The 27062-nt window shown below is 43.4% G+C and overlaps 1 protein-coding gene across 2 annotated transcripts in view; it reads right to left on the minus strand.

Annotated features, from left to right (window-relative positions):
• Nucleotides 1–27062, minus strand: part of THOC1 (THO complex subunit 1) — a 55891-nt gene that overhangs the window by 13901 nt on the left and 14928 nt on the right. Inside the window, exons 11-21 of one of the 2 annotated variants that reach the window (XM_074944524.1) lie at nt 26256–26387; nt 24739–24839; nt 23069–23135; nt 22681–22731; nt 22113–22183; nt 20498–20593; nt 19430–19495; nt 14773–14856; nt 14032–14179; nt 12674–12752; nt 7023–7556 (exon numbers count right to left, since the gene is read on the minus strand). In XM_074944524.1, coding sequence (XP_074800625.1) covers nt 7261–7556; nt 12674–12752; nt 14032–14179; nt 14773–14856; nt 19430–19495; nt 20498–20593; nt 22113–22183; nt 22681–22731; nt 23069–23135; nt 24739–24839; nt 26256–26387 — 1191 coding nt within the window. In that variant the 3' untranslated portion in view covers nt 7023–7260. Of the gene's footprint in view, nt 1–7022; nt 7557–12673; nt 12753–14031; nt 14180–14772; nt 14857–19429; nt 19496–20497; nt 20594–22112; nt 22184–22680; nt 22732–23068; nt 23136–24738; nt 24840–26255; nt 26388–27062 lie in introns of those variants that run through there. The other variant, XM_074944523.1, reaches the window with a different exon arrangement.

Consider the following 27062-nt stretch of genomic DNA (forward strand, 5'->3'; position numbering starts at 1 on the left):
CTGTGTCCAGAGAGGCTTATAGGGAGGTTCTGGCCACCTTCTTGCCCGCCTCTACTAGAGCGCCAAATTCCTCTCTGGACTCCTGTGGAACCAACTCTAAATTTTTCCATAGAGTGCCATGAATTATAATCATATCGGCTCAGGAGTGCCTGCTGGTTGACCACCCTGAGCTGCAAGCCTTGGCTTCTAGAGTCCTTTGATTTAGGCGCCGGGGCCTGCTGACCGTGCCATTCCTTCTCGTTGACCGAAGCCACAACAAGGGAGCATGGTTAGGGTGTGTGTATATAGAGGTACTTATATTCCTTTGAAAGGACAAAGTACTTCCTTTCCATGCCCTTGGCCATAGGCGGAATAGAAGCTGGCGATTGCCAGATTGTCTTGGCATTGGCCTGTATAGTCCGTATGACACGGAGGGCCACTCTGGACGGTGCCTCTGCCAACATAATATCAATCACTGGGTCCTCTACCTCCACCACCTCCTCTATCTGGAGGTTCATATTGCGTGCCACCCTGTGGAGCAGTTCCTGGTGGGCGCGGAGGTCCACAGGAGGAGGACCTGAAACCGTAGTCCCTGCCACTGCCTCATCAGGTGAGGATGAGGAAGATATCCCCAGGACTAAGGGATCCTGTGTGAGGATCTCTTGCAGGGAATCTTGATGCTTACGGTCCACCATGCTAGGGGTGTGGGCCTGTACTGGCACTGGAGCAGTCACCTCAGAAACTCCCCAAGGATGGGGGGGGAGCAGCGAGACAGTGGCCTCCGGTACTCGGGGCTCTGAAGGGCGGAGCGGGAAGCCCCCGAAGGAACCCCTTGGGCCTGATGGTATGCCCAGGGGGTCCAAAAAGACCACTGTGCAGGTCCTTGGCCCAGGTCCTGGCCTTTGTCCAGCCACTGGCCTGCACCGCCCCTGCCCTCGTCCTGGTCCTGGTAGCCACCTTGTGAGCGTGTTGCCAAAGTGGAGCGAGACGGCCAAGGTGGTGCTGTACGTGTCATCGCTGAGTCCCCTGGTGCTGTATGGTGCCACACTGCTGGGGACCGGTGGCGTGATGCAGAACGGTACCGAGACATCGATCGGTGCCTGCGGTCGTATTGGTACCAGAAGCCTGATCTGGATCTCGCTGGTGACTTCCAGCAAGACTAGTGCTGGGATTGGCTCCGGGTCGAGCGCCGGTCTGACCGGTACCAGGAGCGGTGTCAGGAGTCCAATCAGTACCGGCCGTACCGCGATTCGGAACTCCGCAAACTGGAGCGGCATCGCAAGTATGACCAGTGCCAAGAACGAGATCAGTGCCAGGACTGGGAGCGATTCTGTGATGGGTGCCAGGACCAAGATCGGGACCAGGACTGGTGCTGTCCTGCTTCGCTTGGCGACGGCGGTCATATCAGGGACGGTTTTTCCTTCAATGGCTCTGCCCGCACCAGAGGTGCCGCCGGCTGCAGAGTCAGCGGCTCTGTGAGCGCGATCAAGTCCTACACTGTTGAAAAGGTCTTCGGCATGGAGGGCAGCTTCAGCTCGACAGCGGTGTGCACCGGGGAGCTGACATGTACCAGACTCGACGGCCCTTGCGGCGCCAGAGTCGACGGTGTAGGAGCCATTATTTGTCCTCTGTGCTCTGGCAATGGACACGGCTCCAACCGCAGTGTGGGACGCGTCGGTGGCTGTCGAACAAGAAGCAGTTGGCAGCTGTTTGGGCTGCTGCTGCTTCTTCTTCTGGCCCGGAGGTAGGGAGCGGCGCCACGTTGGAGGTGGTGCCAGGGAGATCTGGCGCCGCGAGTCTTTAGCAGAGTCCGAACATGGTGCCGGACCAGTCGGCGCCGCAGGGGCACTCCGCACCAAAGACGACGGCGCCGAGTCCCGGTGCACGGAGGAAGGGACCGGGCTAAGTGCCGCCTCCATAAGGAGCTGCTTCAGTCTAAAGTCCTGCTTCTTTTTGGTTCTCTGCTTGAAGGCTTTGCAAATGTGGCACTTGTCCGCTTGGTGGGATTCCCCCAGACACGTTAGGCAAGAGTCATGGGGGTCTCCCGTTGGCATCGGCTTCAGACAAGCCAAGCAGGGTTTGAAGCCCGGAGACCCAGGCACGGGCTAGAGTACTGGGACAGGCGGGAGGGGAGAAGACCCCGTTCCACCCCCCTAAGTAAACTAAATCTAACTATTAACTACAAACAACTAATCACAAACTATTAACAAATACTAAAGCAAATGTTAGGGAGAGTAGAGATCAGCCAAGCTGTGTTCCATAGTTCCAACGACCGTCACGGGCGGTAAGAAGGAACTGAGGGGGCGCTGGGTCGGCTGGGGCATATATCCGGTGCCACTCCAGGGGGCGCCTCAGCAGACCCACCAAGTGTTGCTAGGATAAAAGTCTTCCGATGATCATGCACGCAGCGCACACACCTAATTGGAATCAATATGAGCAAGCACTCGAAGAATGGAACTTTTCTTGGCATTAATGATGAAACCATGCACCTGGATAAGATTCAGCATCCAAGACGTAGCCCTATACGCTACAGTTCTGATCGAGATATCATCCAGGAAGGGTACAAGCGAGTTCCCTGTGACCAGAGTCTGGCTATTATCACTACCACCATCTCTGTAGAAACCTTTGGGGCTGAGAACAGGCTGAACAGCACTGTTCAGTACTGATGCTTCCTGCCATAGGCAAACCTGGAAATCTGTGGTGACATGGTCTGATGGGGATATGCATCTGCTAGAGCTACCAAAAAGTCAAGACAACCTCTTGGGACAGGGATGACACCGTAGAGGCCAGGGGCCTCTGAAGCTGAAATGTCTTTCTTCATTCACTTGTCAAGCCTTGTGAGGTCAAGAATGGCTCTGATACATCCCCCTGTCCCATGTACAATGAAGATGGAGTAGAACCTTTCGTCGAAAGGAACATACTATTACTTCCATATCTAGAAAATGAGATATTTCGTTCTGGATCAGATTGCGTTTTATGGGATCATTGGAGCTGGGTGACTAGATGAAGAGTGGATTGGGTGGAGCCCATAGCTTAAGGGAGGATCCCTGGCTCACGTTTGTGGTAGATGAAAACTATTCTTCTAGGAAATGGGAAGTCCTGCCCCCTAACTTCAGTTCTGGATGGATGCCTATGCGATCTTTGTAAGAAAGTGGTTTATGGAGAGTGGGGGCAGACTGAGGTCCCTCATGACTTTCCCCTTGACCTCGATTCCATGATTTCCTTTGGGGAATCTATTGTCTCTTTACTGGTTCTCTGTGAGGATGAGGAGCAAAAGCAGCGCCTCTGTCTGAAGGCTGATCTATAGTCTCTCCTGATGGCACTTAGTGGGGAAGGGAGAGACTTGGATTTTGCTGCATTTTCAGCCACCACCTTATCCAGCTTTTCTCCAAAAAGCAGGGAGCGGATAAAAGTTTGCTGAGCCTAGGACCTGCTTAGAGCGTCCACCTTCCAGAGTTAGAGCCATAGGTGGCACTTGGCTGCTGAACTGGAAGCCCAGGCTCATTGCATCTACTGAGGAATCAGCAACAAAAGCTTTTGGCTAGGGAGACGCTTTCTTTAAAGTGGAGCTGAAGTCAGGGCGATTCTCTGTTCTTAAAGGCTTTGAGATCTTCTAGCCAGGAAAGGGATGCTCTAACAAAGCAGGTAGATGCCAGGGATGCTCAGAGGATAGCGGAGGAGACTTCAAAGTTATCGTTGAGAGTGGCTTTCTAGCCACAGGGTTCTTGGGGTAGAACTCACCCTCTGAGGGAATAACCGTACCCCCAGCAAAGTGCGTTTCCACCTTTAGTATCTCAGCAATAGAGCTCTTTGATTCTTGAATGTTACAGAGCCTAAGGTTGCTCTTATTAATACACTTGCCCTTATCAGACGTGTTCCATTCATCCCTAAACTTCCTTGGAGGAATGAAGAAGTATTGCAGCTTTGGGAAAAGATTTTGAGGGAAGAAATATATTCTGAGGCTTACTCAAAGGAGCCTGCTAAAGTTGCATTTGAATAATGTAGACAACCTTGCTGAACAGAGCTTGAAATTTCTCAGGGGAAAGAAAAAGCAAGCAAGAAAAAAAAAAAACACTATGCATTTTCCTCCATCCTGTTCAGATTCAGCGCCAGACAGCTCACCTTCCTCAGTGGAGGAGTCAGAGGACTTACAGATCCTAAAACATTGTTTTTTTTCTTTTCCCTTCCCTTTATAGCCTCTCGATTTTTTTTAAACCATGTGTGCGCGCTTTGGGAGTGTAGATGCTCTGCTGTGGCTTTTTGTGCCTTGCCTTCTCTAGGGCCTGCTGCCTTCTCAAGAGATCTGTCTCAGAATTCTCCCCTACTGCATCCCATTCTCCCTGGAGGGGAGGGAATAGGACAACTTGTCAGAGCCCTCCTGGCTGAGGGTGATTAGAAGCCTTGCTTCCTTTTCCCAGGGAACTCAAGACACACCTTAAGACTTGGAGGGGAGAACGGGATTCATGACCCTGCAAGCCTCCCCTCTTTGTTCTGTGAGGGTTCCCTGGGACTTATGTTCCCCTGCCCCGAGTTGAGTGATCACTGTCCTGCTTATTTTTGGAGCCTCTCTGCTCTGGCGCTCTTGGTCCATCTTTCCCACACTGGAGTTGCGACGGCTCTGGTGGGTAGGGGACCCCAGCTGCCTGTCTGACTTACAGCCCAGGGACCTAACAGAGTTAGGGATAGAAGGCTGGGTGCAGGCAGGATATAATTCTCTGTCTGCCAAGCTGAGGATGGTTGCCTCACACAGAGAGCACTGCCTGGATAAGGTGCAGAGGAGTCAGCAGGGAGACACTGCAGGGAGGGTTAAACCCCCAAAAGGTTAACCGACCTAGGGAGGAGAAATGCCGAGGAGGGAGAACACTGCTCCCCACTGCAAAGGGGGAGGAAAGGAAACTTCTGCTTTCTACTGCCATGGGGGTCAGAGGGATCAAGGCCAAACCATCCAGTGTCAAAAAGCTCATCTGCTTCATTGGGAGGAGAGCAACCCAGATGTTCAGAATTGTGGGAGATGCTGGGCTGCAGGACAGTGCTCCTATTTCACAGCTCTTGCTTCCCTGACAAATGAGATAATCTCCTTGCAACTCCACAGCATCTAACATCTGCCTTGAAATATGTTCCCAACACCGTCACACATTCAAATTATTACCCCTAAAGCAAATAATCCCTTAATATTTTACCCATATCACAATCCCATAACCAGCAAAACAGCCACACTGGATCATGCCTGTGGCCCATCAAATCTAATATGCTGTCTCTGACAGCAGCAAGCATCAGATGCACCTCCCTGAAAATAACAAACACGGCAGTATGCAGATGTGGGATAACCTCCCCTCTGCATGAAAGTCTCATCCTAACCCTTAATGGGCAGGGTTTATGTTCTGCAGAATTTTTTTTTTTGGAAGGGATATAAAAGTATTTAGCATGTATTATAGCTGGATAGTCTTGTTATCTCCAGAAATGTGCAGTCCCTCTTTGAATCTGGTTATGTTCTTGGCCTCAATTGACATCCTGTGGCACAGAGTTCTACAGTCGTCACACTGAATGGAAAAAAGTATTTCCTGTTGTCTGACTCCTTTCCCCATACCCTGTTCTTGTGTTCTGTGACAGAAAGAATACAAGATTAATCTTCTCCATAAAACCACCTACATCAGCAATCTACACATTAGACAGAAACAGTCCTTTAAATAGGGCTCCTGATCACACCAGGAGGACAAAACTCCTTAGAGGTTTAAAACAGTGGGGGAAAAAGCCCAGAATGACTGGCTCTGCAGGAGAGAACTACCTAGTAGAACTCCCCACTACCTTGCTCCACCCACAAAGAAACACAGTACGTGTCCCAGCCCAAGAGGCCTGTTGGGCTGGGGAAGAAAGGATGGAGTTTTCTTTTTAAAAAGCCGCCCCCCCTCCCCCCACAATCTGGTGCCAGTGAAATCAGGTTTGGGGCTACAGTAGCTTGACACCTTCCCAGCTTTTTAAAGGACACTCTCCTCCTTATGGTTGCCAGTCCTGCTTCAAGGGTTCTAATGGCCATGGCAGCCTGGTGGCTTCCCAGGCCAGGATATATAGCCGATCTGTTCGTTTTCAGCAGTGGGAACAATTAATCTAATACCACTGACAGAAACGCTTACGGAAACATTTATAATTTTTCTGTAGTAGCCTGCGCAGTCATTGGCGAGCATCTGTAGAAATTGAGAGAGATGATTTTGCAACTAGAACACAGACTTTCAAAAATAAAAATCCAAATGATGCCTAAAGCTTTGAGTATTCAACGACTGATGCACTTCAATTAATAAAGCAAACTCTACATGGAGAAATGCTGATTTTGCTGAAGTAGGTTCTAGCCAAGTACTATACACCATCAAAAGCTCCTGAAAATTTTTTTTTTTTTTTAAAATAAACTATATCCAGAAAGGCTTCACCCATCAATAAAATGCAGCCATCCCTACATTTGAAGAAGGAAGCTTAAACTAGCACTCAGCAACACTCTACAACAGGCCAGGATAGAATACCTCAACCACATTACATTAGAGGTGAATTTTAGGTAGTCAGGTGACCTAACAACCCTATTCCTAAAAATAAATTTTTTAAAAAAGAGTCACATGGAATTTTTTACTGGATTAGAGTTAATACCTCAAATATATGCCTAATCCAAAGAGCACTGGAAAAGAACAGGACACTTCTCCTCAGGACACTGCTTCACTGCTGATTTAGCAGTTAAACCAACTTCCCTCAGCAGGGAGAATACCACCCACTGGAGTATTAGCAACACTTTTTTTCCCCCTTAACTTGACTGTCAGTGTTGACTCAAGTCAAGTTTTCAGGAAAGGGAAGCCAGAGGCCTGCATACAATTCCACCCCAACATTTGCATGTCCAACCAAATTAATTAGGAATCGTGTCATTTTACACATATTTAACCTGAGTTACATGTAAGCAAGTACAAAGATAGTGCACATTACACACAGACCTTCGACACGCTTGTCAGCAAAACATGGTCTAAAAACAGCAAGCCATTAAACTATTACGGTGTGTGTGTCTCAGAAAACTCCACTGAACCTCTGCTCTCTCCTTTTACATTTTCATAATTTAAGGATGATGCCTGGGTTGCTATTTCTGGATCACTGTTACTAATCCTTCTCGGGAACTCTAGAAAACTAAATATTATAGAAAGGTTTTATTTGTTTACTAAACATAAAGCTGGCCTATCAAAATGTTAGATCTGTTACCTAGCAACAATAATCACAAATTGTTTTAATAAAAAAGTTGCAATCTGAAATAAATTAACTACTGTTTTCAGTGTCATTAGTTAGGCTTTCTGCAAGGTCACTTAATCCAGCTTTGTTCACTGCAGTAATCAGATTCTCAGGTGTTGCATGTATCCCCTCTTGATCCTGCCAGGCAACCAGCAGCTGCTTTGCTCTCATCTTCACATCCTCACTATCTGATTCAATCTGTCTTATATCAGAGTCCTTCATTTCCAAGTAGGGGGCCAGAGTCTTCCACTGTTCTCCAAGCTTGTTAGCAAACGATTCTATTTGTTCCCCCGTCACGGGTTTGTCTCGTCGTACATCTGGACCTGAACACACACACACACACACAAAGAGTAAGGTTATACCCTCAGGATGATGCAGCACTCCACAATCCTTGTGATCTGCTAAGTTTTAAACCTATTACAGCAGAACCTCAGAATTATGGATTTCAGCCACATGGGGGGTTACGGGTTCGGGCTCGGGGCAGTGTGTGCGCGCGTGTGGGGGAGGGAGAGGGGGGCGCAGGGCTTCTGACCCTCAGAGTGCCAGGGCTCCGGCAGGGGGCTCAGGCTTCTACTCCATGGGAGGACTGGGGCTCAGTGCTTTAGATTTGGCGGGAGGGAGTGCTCAGACTTCTGGTTTCAGCCTTGTGGGGGGTGCTGGGGCTGCTTTTGGCTTCAGCAGGTGGTGACCTCAGCTACAGAGGGAGCACTGAAACCAGTATTCCCCTCATAGCTAAAGCCCCAAGCCTTGGCACTGGGAACAGAGCTGTGGGGCTGAAGCCCCAAGCCCCAGCACCACACCACCTCCCCCCCACCCTTCCTGGTCTAAAGCCCTGAGTCCCAGTGCTCCCAAGGGTCAGAAGCCCCCTAGCCCCTGTGGCAAATTGTCAGGACGATTATAATGGGTTCCGCGCTTCCTCTTCTTGGGGCGGGGGTGGGTGGGTTTCAGGGCAGTTTCCTTCCCCTGAACTAGGGTATCTACTGTCCCACTAGTAACCTAGAGAAGGGTAGTGGAGCAGAAGGGACCTGGGCCTGCCCTCTACTCCGGGTCCCAGCCCAGGGGCCCTAGGGATAGTGGTAAACCATTTGAATTAGTGCTTCCTTCCCCTGGGCTACTTCCCTCTCCCGTTCTTCAGCTTGTGGGGCTTCCTGCCCCCTCTCTCTGCACGAGCCGGGTGTCTCTTTCCCTAGGGTCTTGGTCTTCTAGCCTCTCCAAACTCTCCTCTACTTCAACTCCTCTAAACTGCTGGACCCTAGCCTTTTATCTGCTCTCTTTTCCCACCTAGACTTCCGGGGTTTCCCGGGGGATGAAAATAGCTCTGGGGCAAACTGAGCAAAAATTGGGGTGAGGCTATCTGTAGGTGCCTCCGTCTCAGCCCCAGGGTTGCTACCCTCCCCTGGCTCTACTAGGGGGAGTAAGTTCTCAAACCCGGGGAAGTCCCTACCAGTTAGGACCGGGTAGGGGAGCCTAGGGACCACTCCTGCAGTTACCCTGGTAGTGTTTCCCTGGATCTCAATCCGTACTGGGATTGTGGGGTAGAAATTTATGGTGCCATGAACACACGTTACCCCTATGTTTTTGGCCCAGGTTAGTTGGTGTTGCCCTACCAACTTCCGAGACCAGCATGACAGCACTCCCGGAATCTACTAATGCTATGGTCGCCATACCATTCATCTTTACTGACCTTGTATACCCAAGTGAGGTCACTGCGACCCCTACCAGGCCGATTAGGCCACATCGTTCCCCAGGATCCCCCAGATTGCACTACATAGGCTCTTCCCTGTTGGGGCATTGGGCTGCTATATGCCCTAATTCCCCACACTCGTAACACCGTCCCCTTATCCCGGTTGCCGCCCTCTGCCTGGGGCTATTTGGTCCACCCCCCCCAGCCCTCTTCCCAAACCCCCAGGTCCCTTCTTGGCCTCGGCCCATTCCTCAGCGTCTTTCCTCCCAGTTATGATTCTTCTGTAGTTCGACAATCTTGGGTTTCGGGCTGTCTTCCTGGTTTGCTGTGTCTCACCCCCTGCGGTCTGGAACAGTTCGAGGGCTGCCAGCTGTCTTTCCACGAGGGAGACCAACTCAATGTAGGTAGAGGGGTCATTCTGGCCAACCCAAGCCTGGAGGTAGCCCCCTCATATACCAGTCCAGTACCAGGAGCTCCATCATTTTTTCAGAGCTGAGGGCCTCAGGGTGCAGCCCTTTCCGGGTCAGGTGGATCAGGTCAAACAATTGCGATCAGGGTGTCTTGTCCTCTGTATACTGCCATTCATGAAACCTCTGGGTTTGCAACGCCATGGTTACTCCGGATCTGGCCAGGATCTCTGTCTTCAGCTGGGGGTAATCCTACACAGTCTCTGCAGGCATATCGTAGACAACCTTCTGGGCCTCTCCACACAGGAACGGGGCGAGGATACCAGACCACTGATCTAGGGGCCAGGCCTCCCGCAGGGTTGTTCTCTCAAATGCCAGGAGGTACGCCTCTACATCATCCTCCCATGTCATTTTCTGTAGTCAGTTGCTGGCTTGTATAGTCCAGGTTCCGTCACAATTGTGGTTCCGCTCCATAAGGGCCTTCATCCGGTTTGCCAGCTCCCATAGCAGAGCTCTGTCCTGGGCAGCCTGATTCATCAACAGCCGATTAGTCTCCTGCTGCACCCGAGTCGCTCCTATTGGGCAGTTGCTTGGATTCGGGTAGCCTCCTGCTGGGCCGCAGTGGCTTGTATTAGAGCCTTGACCACATCGTCCATCTTGGGGATGGGATGGTTTTGGTTAACCCAGGGACCCTAGGGATAGTGGTAAACCACTTGAACTAGTGCTTCCTTCCCCAGGCTACTTCCCTCTCCTGTTCTTCAGCCCATCGGCCTTCCTGCCCTCTCTCTGCACAAGCCAGGTGTCTCTTTACCTAGGGTCTTGGTCTTCTAGCCAGCCACGGCACTTCTCCAAACTCTCCTCTACTTCAACTCCTCCAAACTGCACTCCTGCTCCAACTCCAAACCACTCTGCTCCCTGCTCCAACTCCTTCCCCTGGCTGATTGATGCAGGTGGTTTTTATCTGATGACTAGCTTCAGATGCTCTAATTGGCTTCAGGTGCTTTTAATTAATCTATAGAAACCTTTCTTCCCTCTACAGGGAATAAGGCTTCTCCTCATCCTGGGACTTATATATCTCTCCTATATCACTCTCCTGCTGCCTTCTGGCCATGCTCTATCACACCCCCAACCCCCTGTGGCTAAAGCCATGAGGCAGGACAGAATTTGCCCCCCCCCCCCGCCTTCTTTTCTTTTTTTTAAAAAAAGAAGTCTGCACTGCTGCCTGATTGGTGTCCGGTTGACTGGTAAGTCCGTAACTCTGGTGTTCATACCTTTGAGGTTTTACTGTATTTATAAACAGACTCTGGCTGTTTTACACATTTCAGCTAAGCACCTTATTTTGTATTTATGCTCTGAAACAGTCCCTTAAACTCTACTCAAAAACTGTCAGCCATCAATTTTACATAATCTGATCAATGCCTGAGTCTAAGATAAACTCCCCCCATAGGTGTATTATTGAAAGACTGTCCACTATGAGGCTTTCTAAACCACTAATCCAATCTGGTACAGCTACTATATTCTTAGTTCATCAGAAGCAACTGTTTCCACTGCTGAGTGTAAGAAGTCTATTCTTGCAAGCCACTGCAATTTTCAATAGCTAGGTCGATAGGTGTCTTAAAATCTAAAACTATAACTGGAATTTCAGTACATCTGGAAAGGTTTACGTTAGTTAAATCAAGCAGAGCTAGCCCAGTTTAACTTGTCTGAATTTGTGAAAAACAAAATTTGCTTCCCAGCAGGAATGAAAACTCTGGTTTTCCTGCTTACAGTGCAGCCTGCCCTGGATTATACAGCAGTTAGTTTTTAATTGTGTAAATTATTTTTTTCTTACTTAAACGTTTGGCATCAAGATAAAAACGACCTTTGTGTCTTGCTGGGAAGACAAATGCTGTGTGATTATGCAAGTGACTTTACAAACTGGTAGTATATCACGGCTTGTCATCTATGTGCTCTGCTGACCATGTTTATAACGTTTCCAAAAAACATAGCAATGGATGAAGTTACCTATACAAGGAGTTGGATACTGTTCTGCATCAATGTGTCTCTCCTCACACAGCTTCGAGAGCCAATTGGCATGTTCTGAATGTTTCTAACTTTGTCCACTGCTTATCAGTCACACTCATTTATAGGACATTTCACAAAAAACTAAAACCATTACATCAAGAATTAGGAATTGAAGTCCATGAACAGCTTGGAACAAAAGCAAACAGAACACTTCCATTATTGCTCAGAGGCAAAGCATGCATATACTGCATCAGAGCACAGCCATCTCATCTTTACTTTAAAATGATATTTAAAAGGAGAAGGAAAGTCAACAAAATGGAACTGTGAAGGCTGTTTCAGGTATTGTTAAACTGAAGAGGAGGAGAAAGCTCTTGTACCCAGAGTAACAAGATTGTCCTCTCTCTTCCCTTCTACAAGTGCTAGATGAAAAAAAGGTAGTGGACTAGATACACACACAGAAAACCATGAAAGGTTTTAAAAACCAAGGAAAGATTGTTTTTAATTCGATCCTGAAGTGAATGAGCAGCCAGCAGGGGTGTCTGGGGATGGGAATGAAATCACATGCAACTCCCAGCAGCGCACTCCACATGCTGGATACTAGAGAGCTCAGATAGTGAAAGACCACACAGGGAAAAGCTGGAATGAGAGGACTGCATGGATAAGGATGGAGATAGGCAGATTCACTCACATGGGGGAGGAGAGATCAGAGTAAGAATGCGCCAGGATTATGGGCAAGAGGCAAATGAGAAAAGTCTGATTCATGGAAGGGAATGGAACGTTATCAGGAAGAATGCTCCTTCGCTGTCAGAGAAACTTCTGCATTTGAGAAAGATGAAGAAAGATCTCAGCGATCTTGGAGACAGGTTATATACTACTATTATTGGAAGCACTGCATAGGGTATTTAAGGGTCTACAAGTAAACACTATCCCGGGGCAATTTAACTTGTAGTTACAATAGAGGCAGAGAATTCAGAGAAAGCATTTCACATAGCTGTGCCATACTTTTGGCTTTCAATATCTAGTTACATAGTAAACACACACTGCCCAAGAGGAACATTGGGAGAGATTACTAATTATGTGTTCACAGTCCAAGTTGCACCCAACTCTGAGGAACGGAACACTTTCAGTGATGCACGGGTTGGGGATATCCAAGAAACTGCTAGCTTTTTGGGAACGGATATGGTGCTGCTTGTTACTTTCAATAGGAGCACTGGTGCCAAATGTTGACAGGTCAGAAGCAGAAGGTGAAACAGGACAGATGACCTTGGGGAGAAAGTATGATAAAAAACACCATCTTCTAAATATGGATCAAGAGTGAAACTAAAAAAAAAAAAGTAAATCTTACTTTCATTGTTTTCCTTTAATAAAGCATCATTATCTTCCTCATCTTCATCCTCTCCTGTTTTTATTTCTTCAGAAGGAGGCTATAATGAGAGAATTGAATATCACTTGATGGCTTTTGTGTTTAAAAAGAAAGGTTATAGCTGAGTGATGGTCCCTGACATGCCTGCTAAAATAGACAATTTGACAAGACATTTGTGTAGCAACAAAAAACAAAAACCCATTATCCTTCTGTAACCAAAACCCTAACAACCAAAACCCTAACAACAACAAAATACTACTGACCTGGTCACAGGAGACTCTCCTGCTTTTTTCAAGAAAACAAAAGCTTATATGGAACTTGCTCACTTTAGGGAAAACTAATCATTCTACTATGATCTGTGATACTACAGGATATTCAGTGCTTATTTTTTTTCCAAACCCTGTTCCCCACTCCCCCACCCATTTTCCCGTTCATTAGCCAACGGTGGCATTCAATAGAAAAAAATATTGCGCTTATGGCCTTTTTTGCTCCTTTATGATGGATAAAAAGCCTAAGAGGATTAAAAAAGGTTCCTGCTTGTTCAGCATTTGAAATTCAGGTCTTTACTATGTTTTTTTTTTGCTGTAGGACCTGACAGATGACTAGACAACTAGTTGGATGACAGAGTAATTATGCCAAGTGAAACATGATTGAAAAGAATGTGATGTTTACTGAGCGTTAAAAAATTGTTTGTAAAAACTAGTTAATTCAAATGACTGAACATGCTGAAAAAAGCTTTATTAAGAATTGGAGTTCCCTCTCTCTCCCCATCTTCAGGTTAGGAATAAGAAAGCTCCTAAACACAAATATGGATCCTCCAAGACTGATGACGAACACCACAATCAAAAGAGACAGACAGTCCTGATATTTCTAAGGGGTAAAAAAACAGATTTAAAAACACAAAAAATCCCACTCAACCTTTCAGGCCTTCTTCATATATCAATGAAAATAAAAAGGGCAAAACCCCAACATTTCTCTTGTTCCTTTTAAGGTCACCTTTAACAACACGCTTAAGACAAATTGACCCTACAACACATGAAAGCTGAATGTTTCTGCAAATATTTTAGGAGTGTCACAATTAGTTGTTCTAACAAGCCAAAATTTTAAGCACATGATAGCAAATCAATTCTGTTTCGAAGTCTAGCATCAGCAGGGTCTTAATGGATAACACCAGTTTTATTTGCAGTTTTTATTTTAGCACACAACCATATGCATGAATATAAATTCTTTTGACATAAACCAAACATATATATGATCATAATTTACCATTCTGCAGAATAAGAGACTATCAGGAGGTCAGTTAGCATAATTTGATTTAAGTACCAGGAAATATTACTTACAGGCAACTCCTTAGCTAATTTGATTACCATGTTTTCTAAGTACTCTGGTAAACTCTTAAATTGTTGATTGGTTGGCTGGAAGAAGTGGGGACTTCTGCGTGCTAGTAATCTTAATGCTCTCCATCCATAATTAGAGTTGTTCACAGCCCTATAAAGACAAGTAGTGTTAGTTACATGTTCATCATCTATACATAGGGTTTGGAAGGCAAAAGAAAGAAAAATACCACTAGAGAACTTATTAGTGTTTGATTTAAGGAGATTTACTTTGTATCTTTTGATATGCGATGTTGACAATGTGTGTTTTAATGGTTACAAAGCTTTTAATGTTTTGAATCTCAACATCTATTGTCATTATATAATTATCTAATCCCCCAAATGCCTGACCTCCTCAATTTCCCACAATTGTGAAAACTTAAATAATTTTTTTTAAAAAATGCTTAAAACCCATAATTTTGCACAAGTTTGAAAATTAAAATTGACAATTTTTAAAAATGCTTTAAAAACAAACTGATTTGTCGAAACCATAAAAAAGATTCTATCAAGCCTATCTGTTCAAGACAGAAAAAAAGTCACTCATTTTGCAACTAACGTCATGCTGTCCAAGCTTACTAGCCTTCTGGACAGAAGGTCAGACTTGTGGAGACATCAATAATCCAGAGAACAGATACTGTACTTCAATGACCCAAGCAAACGTTAAAAAGAGGGACACAAATTAAGTGGAATAAAATGAAATCTACTCACTTATACTCATTTTCAACCATGTTTTCAGGATCTGCCTGCTCAATAGCCTCTTCAAAGAACTCCTCCAGTGTCGGCATATATTCCCTGTGACATAAATCAGAGTTTGATACTCTTCACATTTTCATTCTGACTAATCTCTATTTATCCCTCCAATTAATTCATGCACACTTCAGTCTTCCTTATGAGGCAGCGATAGATATCCTGATTTGGACACTGCACTGAAGTGACAGATCTCAAGTTTACCTATGCATTGCTAAAGTTGCTAAGACATGAACTACTGCTCCATCACTTAAATGCAACAGAGGTGTAACGTGATCTATCATCAGTTCAGCACCATAGAAGACTATACAGACAGAATCCCTGCCCTGAAGAGCTTACAGTCTAAGGCACCGATTCAGCAAAGTACTGACTTCAAATAGGACTTAAGCACATGCTTAAATGCATTACTGTACAGGGATGCGATTACTCGTGTGGTTAAGTGTTCTGCTCAACCAAACTCGAAATTAACGTATAACATAAGGAGATATAGAACGTATTGGGTGGGAGGGTGAGAGTTACAGTAATATGATTACATGGTCGCTTTGATTACTAATATGCACGAGTCTTGAGGATATTGTAAAAATATTATTTAAGTTACCAGTATTATGAGGGTATGATTAGAATGCACAGATTTCATGGCAGAAGTGTGTTTTAAAAAGAGAGGCTTGAAGAAGAGAGAGTGGAAGCATGGCTGACCATATCAGGAAGGACCAGGCAGATGTAGGAGTCAACAAAGGTTGTTAGTTTTGTGCAACCTAGGTGAAACTGAGTAGGGAAAAGCACAGGTCCTTACCACCTCATCTGCCAATTCAGAACAACAAAGTGTTTGATATGGGCTGCATATATCCCTTCCATTCAGTTCATTTCTGGCCACTGATTTTAGAGGAAAAAATTGTAGATGTTTTTATACTATACTTAATATGTTATTCCCATGCTGATGGATCCCACTCCTGGCTGAACATTTCAATAAGCATGGCTTTGCTTGTTTTTCTCCACTTGCAGTGTGGCACATGAGATAATTACTGGATGTTTAAATTAAAAAGAAATCAACATACTCCTGAACATTTAGGGGATCACAAGATTACTTAGCTTTATTTAAAGAGTCAATACTTGTAGTTATCATTCACCCTTTTGTTCGCTGCACTGTTAGCTGTTCTTGCAATAGTCAGCAGCTGCTTCTACTGGATATTCAAATCTGCACTTAATACTCCTGACAGAATATGGGCCACATTATTCTGTGCCCACCGCGCAGAAAAACGCCAAAAGAAAAAAAAAAAATCTGCTGGGGGACACAAGCCTCTTCCCCAGCAGCACGTCTGTTACAGTGTGCTTGGAACAGCCTCAGAGATGGGGGCTGGACATGCATGCCTCACTGTCAGGGAAGTGGGGCTGGATGTACATGCGTGCCAACAAGAGACAGACACAGACTCTGTCCCTCTTTCTTGGGAATGCAACTCCCTGGCGTGGAAAGGTAGGGCTTTTTATCATGCACGAGACAGAAATGTAGCAGCCTGCCTGAGTTAACTGATCATTCTCTGAAGCACAAATGTAGCAGCTTAACTGTGTAACAACACTGTTAATGTTCCTATTGTTAGCTAACTGTTCCCATTCTCAGTCAGTTCCCCCACGAGCACAAAATCTGTGCAAGTTGTAAGGCCCCTACATTGTTAGAGTGATGCAAACGAGCCTTATTATAAAATGACAGTAAGGGAATCCTCAGATAGGAAGACCTATATGCTTTCTCACTTTTATCACAATGGGGTTAGATTAAATCTCAGGATTTAATTTTACTTACCCATTTAAAATATTAAAAAAAAAAAAAGACTGAGGGCAAATAAAACATTTACCAAGCAGTCATTAAAATGTCAGGACAATCAGAACCAAATCAAATCACTTCCCAAAGTACTCAGCCAGGTCCAGGACAATGATTAGCAAGACTGTATCACTTTCATTTGTGGAAATCTGTGCAATTTAAAATGACATTCTACTTTTAGGGGGTTTTTTTGTGCTGTTTGGTGTCCTGTAATTTAAATGAAAATCCAGGATTATAACTGGAATGCAGGGTATTAGTTACCAAGTGTTTGTAACTTAACTTTCATGTGTTTAGGAAATGCTGAATAGTTAGTTATTGTGACTTTTTTCTGTATTGTAGTTTAAATAAATTACAAAAACAATTGAAACCGGTGATTATATTGTGTTATTTTGACAAAATATGCAGAATTATGAATTTTTTGGCCCAGAATTTTTAAGTCATTGGCGCAGAATCCCACCAGGAGTAACTTAAGTACCTGATGCATCTAAGAATATGCAGAACCATCAAGATAGTTTAGGTCCTGTTTCAGAGACTGTCAGGGTTCCCTCCCCACTCTGAACTCTAGGGTACAGATGTAGGGACCCGCATGAAAGACCCCCTAAACTTATTTCTACCAGCTTAGGTTAAAACTTCCCCAAGGCACAAATTCTTTGCCCTTGGAGGGTACGCTGCCACCACCAAGTGATTTAACAAAGAATCAGGGAAAGGACCACTTGGCGTTCCTATTCCCCCAAAATATCTCCCCAAGCCCTTAATCCCCCTTTCCTGGGGAGGCTTGAGAATAATATCCTAACCAATTGGTTAAAAAATGATCACAGACCCAAACCCCTGGGTCTTAGAACAATAGAGAAATCAGTCAGGTTTTTAAAAGAAGGATTTTATTTAAAAACAAAAAAAAGTAAAAATCACCTCTGTAAAATCAGGATGGAAAATAACTTTACAGAGAGTGACAGAAGATTCAAAAACACAGCAGAACTTCCTCTACATTTAGTTTCAAAGTTCCTAAAAACAGGAATAAACCTCCCTCCAGCAAAGGAAATATTTACAAGCAAAACAAAAAAGATAATCTAACACGCCTTGCCTAGCTTTTACTTACAATTTTTGTAATATGAGAGACTTTTAGGATGGTTTATAGGAGAAAGTTTTCTGACCTGATGCTTCTCTGCTTCCCAAAAGAACACAACAAAGCCCTTCCCTTCCCCCCCCCCCCCCCCCCAAGATTTGAAAGTATCTTCTTTCCCCATTGGTCCTTTTGGTCAGGCACCAACCAGGTTATTTGAGCTTCTGAACCCCTTACAGATAAGGAGGAATTCTAGGCTACCCTTAGCTGTATGGTTATGGTTACAGCTATAGGGTACTGTGATATGTGCATTATCTTGCATCACAAATACAGCAGGAGATAGATTCATCAGGCATCAAGTCCTCATCTACATGTGCCTTATCTAAGGTCCATTCAAGAGAAATATCACCTTTGCCTGAAAAGGTGGCCATCATGGAGCAACAAGGAAGCAGGGAGGACACGCTGTAGTACAGGATCATGAAGACATCTAGATAAACTGACTTTGGTTTTGTTTTGAAAAGCGGGTTTTGTCCCAACTGAGACTGGGCCCCATTTTGCCAGGCACTGTACAGAGTCAAAGTTAGTCTCCACCCCACAGAGTTTACCAATATATAGAGACAATACTGGTGAGAGACAGGAGATATTATCCCATTGTACAGATGGGCATCTGAGGCACAGAGATGAAGTGACTTGCCCAGAGTCCCAGTCCAGTGCCTTAACCATTCAATCATCCTTCTCAACCACTCCCCCGTCATAATAAAATAAATGCTAAATGGCTTATCATACATCCATTGTTTCAGGTTTTTGGGTTGGGGGCGGGGTCTCAACTCCATGTACTGATGCATGTGGAGTAAGAGGTTGGGTTTTTTAAGCACCCCTCTATCTGCAGCACTTTTCTGGTACAGAGAGGGCTAACCTACTTCAGCCTCCCCAGCCAAGTGAGCATGGTTAGAGATTCTGAGGCTCCCTCTAGCACGTATTAGAAGCCTCAGAGCTAAAGAAAGCACCTCTTGTGCAGAGCTTCTACAATCTGTGAAAGCAGAGACTCCGCAAAGTTCCAGTGGAGCAGCACAAGCATCTTTCCTTGTGTTTCTTTTGGCCTCCTCAGCCACTGCCTACCACTCAACTGCCCCATCCAATCTCCATGCTCCCTGGCCAACCACTGATGCTGCACAAAAATAGATTAATGTAGCAGTGTTAGCAAAGACAATTATGTGGTCAAGTGTAGAGCCTTATAACTGCACAGTACATGGGGCCTTGACAGGGGCACAATTGTAAGGAGTAACTGAAGAGTGCATTTTATGGTCATTGCCTTAGCACAGCGGGTGTGTTAAATGACAGAAATCACTGGCAACAGATCTATTCCTAGCACCAGAAATAGTAGCCAGCTTCACCTCAAGTAATGCTACATACATACATGTTAACACATACCCACCATCTCATTTTATCTCCCTCAAGCATTACACTTTTAATACAGCTTAAACATTTCAAACCAGATTCTGCAACCCTCGCCTGCTATGAGTGGCAACCGCTGTTCCCAGAATTACTAAGAGCAATGGGACTACTTGCATGAGCATGCGCTATTCAGTGAGAGTGAGGGCTGCAGACTATGGCCTTTAGTTAGAATTTTACTTTTAAAAAGGTGAACAGAATTGTTGACCGTATAAATAATATTAAACTGTTAGTTTCTTTGGTTATTTTAAATCTTGTATAGTCACAGTGCAGAAAGTACTTTTTCTGCTTACCTAGTCTCAGATTTACAAGCTTCCATGTTGTCCGGACATAAATTCCAAAGCCGAGTTAGCTCCTCACTGCAAACAGGAATACAAAATTGTGTGTTAAAACTGCACATCAATCATTCACTAAAAGAAAAGGTGCAAGAAATATTCCTACCATATTGCTCATCTAAAAGACCCTTATAACAAATCATGTCACTTATGAGATGTGCATAAAATTGATATGTTCTGGGTTTATAACGTCAATGACTGACTGACTTTGTGGTCTGCGCTGGCCATTAGGCTAGTTACATTCTTAACATATGTGCAACATGCTGCCCTGGGGATTTGGGATCAGAAAGAATAAAAAGAATTTTACTTCCCAAGTTAGAAAAGCTTGACCCTGTCATGTTTGTGACAGAGCAAAGTACCACTTTCTAGCTCAGAGGGGACTTTCTGACAAAATCAAATCAACAGGAGGGGTTTGGAGTTCAACAGAAGGTTGAACCTTGCCTCTCCCAGCTTGGAGGTTAGGTGAACAGCTACAATGGAAAGGAGAAGAAAAGAGAATTTCTCACTCCTCCACCCAAGAACAGTTAAATGTAATCAGTACATCACATAATAAGTAAAGGCAGCAAGCAGAACATGACATCATATTTGGGGATGCACTGACAAAGAGCCAGAGTCCCCAAAATGTTTATCATTTAATTCAGTCACATTAAAAACAACATAGACATAACACACTGGTACATGACAGACACAAGGGGGGGGAAGGATTCTTGGAGTGCTGCAAAGATCAGCGTGCACAGGCTTTTGTAGAAAACATATCTTAAGGGAAGATTTAAGGCAGAAGAGGGAAAGGTGATTCAACAAGTGGCCTAGAAAAATGGTCAAAGATGAGAGAGAGATACAAGTGGTGAACATGATCAGCTTCAGAAGTAGGTGACTAAAAGGAGGCATGAAATAAGGAATTAGAAGACATTGCTATACTCTGAAGAGATATTTCAGTAGTTTAGCTCATTCTCAAAATTTCACACTTTTCTTATCACCAAGTCATCAATACAAACAACGAACTGGGGCAAAGAAAAATTAACGTACTTCCCCATGAGAATTTTTTTGTTTGGTCCTTTCCCTAGGAAATCCTCTGGAGCTGGCCTCTTTCTCACAAGTCTTGATGGCTTGGAATCTGATGGTCTAAGTAAAAAACACTTTTCAATGTCAAAATTACAGTATTTGGAGATCCAAAATGGAGGACAATAGCTTCTAGCTGACTTTCAACGCAAACTTTCCACAGGAAAGGTTAGCTATTAGGATTTTTGGGGACCTATACCATATTACACCTCAGATTCATGACGTAACTGATGACACATCTCAGAATTTGTCAGTAAGAAATAATTCCCATCTATTCCAGCAGTCCATATTATGTGTGATCTACCCTACTGTATGTCATCTGCATGCAACCTCCAGGGGATGCAGATTCCCTCTCCACAATGCCCCTGAAGCCACGGAAGAAATTCCTCCCTTCCCTCACCTCTTCTGCTATCTCTGCAAATGGGTGGAATCAAAGAGAAGGCTCCACCAAATTCCGCCCTCAGCATATCAGGTGGTGACCCCGCTGTTTTTCCCCCACTGAAGATACCAGTCACCCATGGGGGAAGGAGGGCTCCAGGATGAAAGCATAAGATGGTGGCCCACAGCCCCAAAGCCTAAGAGAGTACATTTTTTAGCCTGACATTTTATCACTTTTTAACATGGCTTATATCTAACGGCATGAGGACCTTTTACTGGCTGTATGCAATGAACTACGTTTTCTTTCAGGTCACTCACTGATCACCACTGAGCAGCTGCCGGAGGGAATTTATCCATTCAAGCATGATTACATAAAATGCTCAGCCTCACTCCAACAAAGATGTACAGGTTTTATGTTCACTACAGCCAAACTGCCAGAGATCCTATTACTGGGAATCCACACCACAAGACGTGGTCATATGGGAAAGTATTTCAGCTTGAGCTATCTTACTTTTTCATTCTGAGCTCTGCTAAGTGCAGGAGGTGGGGAAGCACATGACACTCCATCAGTCTCCCACTCTCCAATCACAGAGTCCTTGGTAGTGTCCAGAGGTAAAACACGCTGCCATGGAGGCAGCTGAGCCTCCTCCTCCTGCACAGGAGAGGAAAATCCACATGTGCAGAGCCCCCAATGTACTTGGGAGTACAGAGGCACGATGGGTTCCTAAGATTTTTACACCAGAGACCTAACTGCCATCAATACACACATGGTATGTCTATACTCAAACTGCAATCACACTTTCAGTTGAAGTGGGCACACCCACACCAGCTTTAATGTAGCTAACACGACTAAACATAGCAGAGAAGACACGAGCTTCAGCATGGGCTGCACAACCCTGCACAGAACCCTGGCTATGTACTCTTACTGCTAGCCCGTGCCATGGTCTGTGCTGTCCCCATGTTCACGGGAACTTTTAGCTGTGCTAGCTACATTAAAAACTAGCATAGGAATGCCTACTCCAGCTGCAAATCACAACTCCAGCTGCAGCATCAACGTACTCTCAGGTGTGATACCCAATTATTCTGTTTAGCAAAGTTACCTGCTAAGTCACTAAATGCTTAAACGTAAGTACACATACTTGAGTGGAACGGTCATTTCAAGCTAATTATAAAAGGGAATTTACTATTTTACTAGTACACTTACCTTTCTTTCACAAAACTTGGGCAGCCTTCATTTTTCCAGGTGTTCCAGTTTTCTTCAGTGTTTAATATATGCTGAAAAATAAGTAAATAGACACCTAACACCATTAAAGGACACAATCACCTTCCAAAACAGTGCCTACATTTTTTAACTCACTACTATTAGAAACACCTGAGAATGCCAAGCAAAAGATTAGAGGGAAAAAAAGTCTTTTTTAGTAGGTTTGCCCACAAAGTGTTGTAAAATGCACTACGGAATCAGTCACACCATTTCTCTTATACAAAATATAAAAAGGAAGCTTGGTTATACACATGTATGTTCGTGCGTGCATATTTTCCCCCCACAGCAACAGGAGACAGAAAAGCATTTTAAAGAAATATGAAAATGTGACTGCATAAAAAATATCGATGATGGGGGAATTGGTGTTGGTTATGGCACCTGAAACTTTTACTTCATACCTTAAAAACTGACTAGATAGATATGAGATCAATGGCATTCTTTTAGAGCCTACTTTGATTCTGTTTAGATAAAATTACAATTTAGTATGTGTCTTTTTTTTTAAAATACTTACCTCTACCATTTTTGAGAATCTTTCCCCATCTGGGGGGTTTTCTGAAAGAAGCTGCAATTGGAAGAAATCATATGATTAGTATTAACTTTTGGCAATATAATTTGTAGCAGAACATTTGAAAGAAGGTAAACAACCAAAAACTGTGGTAAGCACTTCATGGATAAGAAACGCTATCTATCTGCCTTTCTGGTATTTTTCCAAGATTTCTAGTGTTTTTTCACATTTAGGAAGACAACATAGCTAAATTTCCATAGTACAGCTGTGTTGAATTATTAAAAACTGATAATACAAAACAGCAAATGGAGTAAGGAAGCCAATTCAGAGAGAGTTCCTTCGAGTTACAAGAAAAGAATTAGAGCATGCATTGTTTGTTCTCTACTGTACTGACCTGGTAAACCAGTTTTGTAGTATCTTCAATCCAGAGGGACTGTTCATCAGTTAGAACGTAGTTTGAACTGTGGGTGGGGGGAAAAAAGCACTGAGTAAAAACAGGCTGGCACATGAGATGCTGTATATTCAAATTTGTAATTTGAACATTAAAATTTTCTATATGTGAGGAAGAGGTTTGTAGTTAGCCAGCAGTGTTTGAAAGGAACCAATGAATCTAGGAACAGTAAGCAATGAACTACAGTAGAAAACCCACATTCATCTCAAACAATAACTTCAGCCTATTCTGTAGACTTCACAAAACAAAGGACATTGCTTTCTTTATGCATCTAGAATCTCAACAAGAGTGGCAGGTAAGAGGGGAAGGGAGACGTGAACTATTAACAAGATCTGTGACTTGGTTCATTTACAAAAGATGAGTAATTTTTACAAACTGAAAACGAACTTTAAATTCTATTTTTGAGTTTTCACTGGTGAAAGAAAAAAGTCCATTTGTAAAGAGGATCCCTAGGAATATAAAGCCTGAATCAAACCATTCAGTAGCAACACAGTATGTAAAAATTCATCTTTTTTGTGGGGCACTAGCTATGTTCAAAAGTAAATATAAACATGGTTATGGCTAGTCAACTTATGGAAGAAAGATTTCTGCAAGGAGCCCTCTAGTTAGAGGAATGTGAAATTTGTTAGCTCTTTTAGAAAATCAGTATTATCTTACAATAGCTATATGAAATTTTATGCTGTCATATCCCTATTTTATTCCAGGTTGGTCTACACTAGCCTAATAAAATGAATATTTATGTAGACAGGAGAATAAAGTTAGTATTTGTGCCCAAATTGGATTGTAGGGCAGTTTTGCCCAGTGGGTAGGACACTGGGGTGGGACTTGGGAGACCTGCATTCTATTCCTGCCTATGTCACTACCCTGCTGGGAGAGCTTGGGCACATCACTTCCTCCTGTCTGTCAAATGGAGATAATAATACTGACCTCCTTTATAAAGTGCTCAGAGATGTGCTAACTAGAAGCACCATAATAAGAGGTAAGTATGATTAATTATAATTAAGGATATGATTTGGTCACAAAGGTCATGGAGTCTGTGAATTCCATTTCAGCCCCCTGCAACCGGCAGGGCTCTGACTTCCATGATTTATTGCCCATGTTCTGCCCGTGAATTTTAATAAAAATCCTCATGCCAAAATCTTAACCTTAATTATAATAAACTCAGTAGGCAAATCATATGTACACAGCACAAGAAATGAATGATCTAAATGTATTAGTGGGGTAAGTCTGGAAATTGCAAACATTGTTTTAAATTTAGAAAGTTGTACTCTAATACAGCAAAATTAGAGTATTTAGCAACATAAGAAAACTCTGTCATGTCACTTTAGGATTATAAAAAAAAAAAGACCACAACCACTGCTGCTGGTATTTTGGACACACACACCCCCACCCCCACCCCCCTTTAGCATACAAAGGGCCAGATCCTTCAACCAGATGTTCCTCACTGTCAGATCTCTCAGACAGCCCAAATCCCATTATCAGATCTCTTCCTAAGTTTTACAGAAGATTTTCCATTAAAAGGACAGCAAAATTTGGTGTCTTTTAAAAATGCATTAGTCTGCTTGTACTTATAAACCCAATCTCCCCCAAAAAGACAAACATTCCCAACTTACCTTTTAAATTTGACCTGTCCCTTTAGATACTGAAATAGTATTAGATACTGTAGCAAGATGTGACGGCGGAAGTTACTGTCACTCAGCTGTAAATCCATTAGCTAAAAAAACCCAAAAAAGCTAGGTTAAAAAACCCCATACCAACTATACATGATTCATCTGATCCAATATATTTTCAGATCTTCAAGCTTTCAAATGGAAAGCTTGTATGTATTTGATAGGAGCAGTCTCAACTTAGCCTACATAAATCTGAAGTTATTCAAATATAGTGAAATCTGTAGTCAAGATTGTCCATATGTGGCAATTCATCTTAATGATCTTCAAAATGTATTATGTATCATTCTGCCTCACTTTTATTAGAATGCCTTCTCTACTAAGACACCAACTTTGATGTCTTGGGTGATATATTAATGTGATATCTGTTAAGAAAAGATAAAAGCATGAAGAATGGTGTATATGGGCAACTCATGGTTCCTTGAATCCATTTCAAAGGTTTTATACTGTTACGCAGGCCAGTTTTACAGCATTCTACCCGAGGCATCATTCATTTCAAGTGTGCAAGGATTTGGACACCCACCACAAATGCGCTCACAGATGTAAAACTATTTTTCCCTTTACCAGCATACATTTGCAACCCTGAAAAGCTATTACCCTGCATAATTAAAAGTTTAAAAAACTAACTAAAAAAGGGCTCTGAACACTTCTTTCCCATGCAACATTTGTGTTGCAGCACAGATTTTACAAAAAACAACATCTAGTTTTTACTACCAGATTCAATTTCTCCCAGCAAAACTTCCTACTGAGGTGGTCCAGTGCTTGGCTCCCAAGCAGTATTACTGCTACACGACAAGTTAAGGAAAAGAATAAAAACTCCGACAGTTCCCTTGACTGTGCAAAAGGGGCTATGATGTGTCAGACACTACGTATACTTGGGCTCTGTGAAAAGGTATTGGCCACACTAGTCTCTGCACCCACTTGTCATTGTCTAAAGTAATAGCAATGGAACAGTTTTATGCTCCACTATACAAGATGGCTCAGGAAACTCAAGGGGGGGGGGGGGGGGGGAGAAGAGAAGAAGAAGCAGCTCAAAACAAAAAAGGTAACTCTGGTACCATATGAATTATTTCAAAGTTAAATGATGTATATTATTTCAAAGGGTAGATATTTTAGTATTTATCAACTTAAAATCATGCAATTGCCATAAAGTACATAATTCTTTGCATTCTATGCAGATTACTACAACACTAAAAGAGATTTGCAATAATTTCCTCAAAAATTACGATACAATAAAGCAGAAAGTGCAGGTAAAACAACTATATGCTCATTTTAAGCGTTGAAAGTTCAGTTGTATGTGATAAGAAAAAAAGATTGTAAATATTTACTTTTGCTCGTTTTCCTTCTAAATTGTAACATTATGGAACAATATAGGTCAGATGGTACAAATTGCAACTGTACCAACTTTTATCGGTATCCAAGCTTTTCCGTCTTTATACAAAAATGGAAGTCAGGTACAATACCTTTTCACTAGTTAAGAACTTTGCAAAGTAGACATGTTCTCCCCCTGTTTTTAGTTCTTCCAACTTTTTTCTGGAGGCCTGTGTGTCATCCAATTTGTAGCTTTTAAAAACAGCCAAAACTTCTTCGGAGTACTGTAAAGCAAATGGTACTTATGTGAAAATACCAGCTATGCATTTTTTAATTAGAAAAACAGTACCAATCCTAGAAGGTTTTGAGCTAGTAAATATAAGTTTGCTATTCACAATCAGTAGGAACATCTGTGTGTAATGTTAGCCAAAACACAAAAGTTATCCACTTAAAAGTCTGATGTAGAATGAATTTTGCACAGGAAAACTTGACTGTTAGCTTCTTGAGTAATTCAAGACAAAAAGTATGAATATGTTGTCCTTCAAGCGTTAAGTGGAAATTACTGAAAACTTAAATAATTTATAATGTGCGAAAAAGGAAGCTGACTGGTATTACTGAAACTATGGCTATGGCTCCCTACAGTTAAAGTTGCAAGACAAGTTCAGTTCTAAGCCCTATATTGTCCCTGTCTCCCTGCCCCATTTTCTAATGTTTCCTCTCTCTCTCACACACACACACACACACACACACACAAAACTTTGGCCTGTAAGGTCTTGCTCACAGTCATACCAAAGGAGAGGGTGTGTGAGCATGAAAATTTCAGGGAAACTGACAGACACTTAGATCTTGAAAAAAGCCACATGAAATTTTCACCACCTATAATTTGTCTAGCCATTTTGGGCCACTCACTTCCCAGAAAGCACTTGTTTCAAAGCTTCAATACTTCTGAATCACTTAGT

The sequence above is a fragment of the Natator depressus genome, chromosome 2 (genome assembly GCF_965152275.1).
Source record: "Natator depressus isolate rNatDep1 chromosome 2, rNatDep2.hap1, whole genome shotgun sequence".
NCBI classification, from domain to species: domain Eukaryota; kingdom Metazoa; phylum Chordata; order Testudines; family Cheloniidae; genus Natator; species Natator depressus.